This window comes from Centropristis striata, chromosome 3 (genome assembly GCF_030273125.1).
Source record: "Centropristis striata isolate RG_2023a ecotype Rhode Island chromosome 3, C.striata_1.0, whole genome shotgun sequence".
Lineage (NCBI taxonomy): Eukaryota > Metazoa > Chordata > Actinopteri > Perciformes > Serranidae > Centropristis > Centropristis striata.
Genome location: NC_081519.1, coordinates 20,256,175 through 20,262,556, shown reverse-complemented (window position 1 = coordinate 20,262,556; position 6,382 = coordinate 20,256,175). Strand labels below are relative to the sequence as shown.

The 6,382-nt window shown below is 36.1% G+C and overlaps 1 protein-coding gene across 1 annotated transcript; it reads left to right on the top strand.

The window, feature by feature from the left end:
* Positions 1–1,473: 1,473 nt before the first annotated feature.
* On the top strand, positions 1,474–3,720 carry prok2 (prokineticin 2). The gene is given in 4 exon segments (XM_059330175.1): positions 1,474–1,588; positions 1,591–1,712; positions 3,325–3,450; positions 3,595–3,720. Coding segments are annotated over 4 exon segments (489 nt in total).
* The last annotated feature ends 2,662 nt before the right edge of the window (positions 3,721–6,382 follow it).

Below are 6,382 nucleotides of genomic sequence, written 5' to 3'. Positions count from 1 at the left end.
ATCAATGTGAGTTAACAGCATTTAGGTAAAGTATGTCATGTAAGTTACCATACTTTTATTTCCCTTGTTAAATTTGGAACCTTGTCCTACAAATAAACTAAACTTTTTTGTGTTGATTTCAGTTATTCAATACAATAGTTGAGATGAAATAGGGCATTTAAGGGTTACAGTGACTTCACTATTCTTGTCCTATGTGACTTAGTTGTCAGTGCCACTCTGCCGAGCTGTGATGAGGACAGATATAGCTCAGAAGTGTTGATTGGCCGTGTCAGTCAGACACACAAGAGGTGCCACTGCTCTGAAACACACTGTCTTCTGGCAGTGGCACGACTTTGTCTGTTCACTACAGTGATCTAAGGTATGCACACGTGGCTCACCCATCATCAAAATCTGTATTTATTTGCATGTATTTCTCTGTCAGTTTGGGTACTTTCATCCTGAATATCATCTTTTCAACATCTGATGTTAATTGTGACTGAATAAAAACATAAAACTGTGGTTGTTAATTTCTTTTTACCATGAGTACTTCGTATTCCGAAGTGTGACACATATTAAGCTGTTTGCAAAGACACTTAGAGAGACAACCATTCACACTCTCATTTACTCCTACCTGGAACCCTAGCTGAGAGGCACTGTGTTATTGACATACATTCAACTGAAAACTCTACAAAGAGAATATATTTAATGTTTCACTTCTTTAACGTAATGTATTTTTTGTAAATGTATGCTCATTCTGAATTTGAGACCAGCAACATATTATAAAAGAGTTTGGACAGGGGCAACAAAAGAATGTAAAAGTTGTGGAATGCTCAAAAAACACAGTTTGGATATTCCACAGGTAACAGGTTAACTGCTAACAGGTGATAGTATCATGACTGGGTAAGAGAGGGGCATCCTCAAAAGGCTCAATTGTTCACAAGCAAGGATTAGGTGAAGTTCATTTGTTGGTGACTCTGTGGGCAAATAATCAAGCAGTTTAAGAGCACTGTGCACAGTTTCAAAGAATTTAGTGATTTCAATCAATAACTTCAATAAAAGATTGAGAGAATCTGGAGGAATTTCTGAATGTAATGGGCAGAATCTGAAGTGATCAATCTGTAATGGCAAAGATACAGTTGGAGTACATTTATTGAGTAAGTAATCATTGTTGTTACCCAAGACAACCAGAAATTTCAGTTTGAGGTAATAAATGGACTGTACTCAAGTATACTTATTTCCAGAAGTATATAGGCCTTCTGAATTGCTTTCATTGTTGAAAATACATTGGAAGTGGGTTTGAAAGGATCTATTCAAAACTGTGGCCTTGGAGTCTATAAAGGTGAGGTTTGAAAATGTGCTTGAAATATAAAAAGAGTGCCACACTCAATTTGTCTGTGCCAATTTTGACCAGATTTAGCATATTTTATGGTCAAGCTTTGTTTATTTGCAACCTTGTGAAGTGATGCTGGTGTGAGTGAGTCACAGAGTTTCTGAATGACAGGCTGGGTTTATAAAACCTCTGCCAGCACTGAACGCACAAGTTCGAAGGCCACTTGTCTCTGCGATCTGTCACGTATGCACATGCAGCAAGGTCCGACAGCCTCAGCATCTCACTATTCACCCTGAAGGGCACGGGAGTGCAGAGAAAGCTCAGCTTCATCATGAAGTCCTTCTTCCTACTGCTCTTCATCCTGTTGTTGGTGTCCCATGGATCTTCAGCAGTCATCACAGGGGTAGGTGCTGGATAACTCACGGGGCGTTGGAAAGCTGTCGCTGTGATGGGAGTTAGGGAGTACTTGCTTTTCAAAGTGTTATTTTAATGCCTTGCTTAATATTTTCTTTGGTCTGAATGTGGAAATGTTAACTTCAGTTATTACCATCAAGAATACATGAATTTTTTCACACTTCAAATAGAGGATACTACTACACAAAAAATAATAAAATCAAAATATTCTTAGAATTTTTTTTATCAAATAAGTATATATGGTGACATTGCAGGATGATAAAAAGACCAAGGCATCATTGTAACATTCATTATTTTATTTATTAAAAATATATATATTGGCAATTATTCTACAAATTATTTACTGTGCTTATAAAGATATATTTTTCTGGAATTATTGTCATTAAAAGTCATGAAGTATTGCTTTATTATTTATTTATTTATTTATTAATTTATTTATTCATTAATTTATTGCTCTCTGGATTTAAACTGTTCGGAGCTGTCACATGCAGATAGTTAGTGATGCACTTTTTGTGCTATTGTAATGTAAAATATATGATAAAAATGTTAAATAATTAGTTTACATAAGCAGTTGTTTATATATTTATCCAAAAATATATATGAATTTACAACCCACCATCCTTTGAATGATTCCCCTTTTCAAACTAGGATTTACATAAATCTATGAGCATAAATCATAGCCATAACCTGCTAATAAAACACCCATCGCTGTCAGAACAACCCTCTGGTCGCTGGTGGTGATGTGAGTAGAGAGAGCAGCATGCAGCCATAAACAGAAAATGATTTTCGTCCACGTCTGTCACATGAAATCACTTGTGTTCATCTTCATTGTGTTCTCTTCATCTCATCGAAAGCGAGAACTGTCCCTCAGCGTCTCATCCACACACTAAACAATAAATCACAACCAATCCTGAGGTGTTGCGCTGAGATATGATATGACTAATTGTGCAATAACGCTATACTATTAACATAATATACTGCTCGGGTAGCACCACTCTTCTACTGGGAATACATTTCTCACACCTGGAAAAAACAGTACCTGCATTTTACTGTTAATTTATCATTTGTTATATAATTGTGTTTAATTGTATTAACATTACGTACTATACCAATACAGACATAATGACCAGTTACGTCCCTCCTTTGACTGGACATAGCACAAGTTACACCAGTGACAGCTGTTCATGGAATTTTGGTTTTATTTGTAACAATTATTAAACCTGAAAGTGAAATGGTCTCTTGATACGAAGTTGATATTAACAGAAAATAGATCATAACATTTATAATGAGGAAAGTTATTGTAAGTCGCTTTGGACAAAAGCGTCTGCTAAATGACATAAAAAAATAAAAAATAAAAATAAAAAATAAAAAAAAGGAAAGATGAAATAGATTAATAATGGATGTGTAATTGCAGATTTAAATGAATGTCCACTGCAGCTAATCAGTGCTTGTCTATGTAAGCCATTAATATGCTTAATTAAATTGCAGCATCTAAAAGTGTGTCTACTGGTGTGTATGTGTGTGTGCATGCTTGTGTGCATGCTTGTGTGTGTGTGTGTGTGTGTGTGTGTGTGTGTGTGTGTGTGTGTGTGTGTGTGTAGGCCTGTGAGAAGGACTCTCAGTGTGGAGGAGGGACGTGTTGCGCAGTGAGTTTGTGGATCCGCAGCCTGCGTATGTGCACGTCCATGGGACAGGAGGGAGACGACTGTCACCCTATGAGCCACAAGGTGAGATCTACGACGGATGAGCTGTCATCTCATCTGTGGAGTGTCACGCATCATTGGCTGTCTCCATTTAGTGGTGTCATGGCAGCGATGATCTGCCCTCACACTGCAACCATGATGCAAAGGTGTGTCCCTTTCTGCTTCCAGGTTCCTTTCAATGGGAAGAGACTACACCATACCTGTCCCTGCCTGCCCAACCTGTCCTGTATCACCATAGAGGAGGGCAGATCCAAATGTCTCTCACCGTTCCAGCAGCAAGATTACTACCTCTGAGGACCCTTGACACTTGCGCTGTAAATGTCTGCTTTTAAAAGTTTTGTTTTTAAATTTTGAATAAAAATATATATTTAAAATTGCATCATCATTTTGGTTCAGGTTAAATTAAACTATATATTGAAAGGAAAATGCCCCCCTTGGATTTTTAGAATCAATTAAATGTTTAAAATAATGTAAGGTAGCAAATATTTGGAAGCCCTGGGAGGCAAATGACAAAAAAAAATCTGGTGATTTATTTTCTAAGTCTGGTCTAAATGGTTTTCTCTCCTGAGGTTATGACTTAACAACAGGTGAGAGAAAAGTCCTGCCAGGATAACCTTTTATGGTTCCTTAATTTTTCATCATCTGTGAAACAGGTTTGGGAAAAAAGCTTTTAAAGTTTTAAAAAACTGTTTTGGCAGGTGATTTTTTTATTTTGCAAGGATCATTTTCCTAACAATGCCTTCTCACCAAATGCAAAGCTGATTCCACCTCGCATTACCCACGTGACTTTGACAGCAGCATCACATTTGTGTGTATCCACGTTTCTTGCGTGAGATGTGCCAGTGTAAACAATGCCGCAATTACTTCCGTTATCCCATGGGCAAAAACCCTTTATTGCTGCTTTTACTTGTTGTGGAAGTCCCGATTTGGAAAATCAAACACCGTTGTGTCTGGGTTTCTAAAATCATCTGGATGACTGCCAGTAGGGCGCTACTATAGCAGCATGTCCCCCCCAAAAACAGATTTTGCTGTGATTTAATTGTACTCAACAAATGAGAAGTATGCCTACATAACTACAAAATAATCAAGGTGTGTCTGAATTCATGCTTTGTCAAGTCTGTCTACAAGACAGAAAGGAAACAATTTTAAATTGCTTGTTTTATGAACAGAGTTTCAATTGATCAGAGCCGTGCAATGTAGGATAATTTCAATGCTGGCTGACTTAGATAGATAGATAGATAGATAGATAGATAGATAGATATACTTTATTTATCCCAAGCTGGGAAATTACAGTGGTGACTTTAACGATTCAAGGTGAAAAATTTCACCTTGCATGTATTCGAGTTGCAGGATTTCTTGTTAACTCTGTGTGCACCACATGAAAAAAAGTACCCCATGTTCTAAACAGGACTAAATGTATTTGTGTTTTCCAACTGAAATATATTTCTAGCCAAAAGAACAACATGACAGTAATGTTACTTGATAACATAATACTTACTTACTTAGAGAAATGATCCGGGCAAAACATTATTTCACCTGGCACCCGTGTTTTTCACGGATAAAAATTAATAATAATAATAATAATAATAATAATAAGGAATGATTTTCTTGAAACATCCATTTTTCACCTGTTCTCAAGTCATAAACAAAGGGGAGAAAACAATTTAGATCAGACTTGAATCACCACATTTTTTTTCTCATTGGCCTCTTCAGGCTTCCTTAGAAGAGGACTGCTCCCTGATGTCACTGATGAGAGTTGCAAATAATACTGCTCCATATACTGTAGCTTCTACTGAAATATGCTCAACTTTTCCACTTCACAAACTTGAATGTTCTTTTACCTATTCACATCAATATTTAAATTGTTGTATATTTGCTTTGTCAGTTTCAGTTATTACATTTGAAAATAGATATTCTGCAATGTGTGAAATACAGTCACTGACAACCCAAAGAGCACAAACAAGAATTGGTTCACAGTTAATACTTTATTATTTTGATTTTATAATTTAAATAATATTAATATAAAAATTAGATAAGCTTGTTTTCAAATGACATCCTCTATGTTACTCTTGGTTACACTGTACGTCACACAGTACTCTGCAGTAGTAAAGTTGTGGTGAGCATTCAGCTGCCCTCTAGGGAAACATGAAGAGAAACACACATTATTCCACTTGTAATAAAATGTATGGAAGATGATTAGGGCCAGGTAGAAGAAACAAATAATGAGAGGAGAAAAAAAAAATATTATCCACTTATGCACACAATAAAGTCAACTTTTTGAGTTTAGTAAAGTGGACTGCAGGCTACAACCTGATTTTCCTCAATACGTCTAATTTATGTCTTAAGAAAATTCACATAAATTACATAAAAGCAGATTTCCCCAAAACAATAGTTGTGGTACCAAGAATAGCTCATTTATGTATAGGGGGATTTTAGTGCTACTACACCCTTAAATATTGTGGTTATCACTCATTTTATGACATTGATGAAAATCAGGTGGTAGTTTGCTGCCTAACTGTTCAGATAGACGTGCCGGTTTACTAAAACAATGTTTCTCTGATGACTTATTGCCACGGTAACAAGTAATCTGTGAATATCTTTCCAACTTTACCAAACACAAAAAAATTGACTTTACTTTTGTAATTTCAACTTTTTTCTCAAAATCGTATTTCAACTTGAATCTCAACATTTCACTTTTTTTTTAAAAACTGCTTGATGAAAAAATAAATTCCTCTCATTATTTTTTTTTTCTTCTATCTGACCCTAATCCTCTCCCGCGAAAAATTACATGCTTAGTGATGTGCAAGAAACAGTTTCATTATCCCCTCATAACCAAAAAGCAGGTTTGAAGTGAGGAAAACCGTGAGAACATTGTTATTGTCAACAGGGTCAACAGGCTTTTTCTCACATTCACCTCGGCAGCAGGTCTTCATAACACAGGGAAACAGTAAGACAG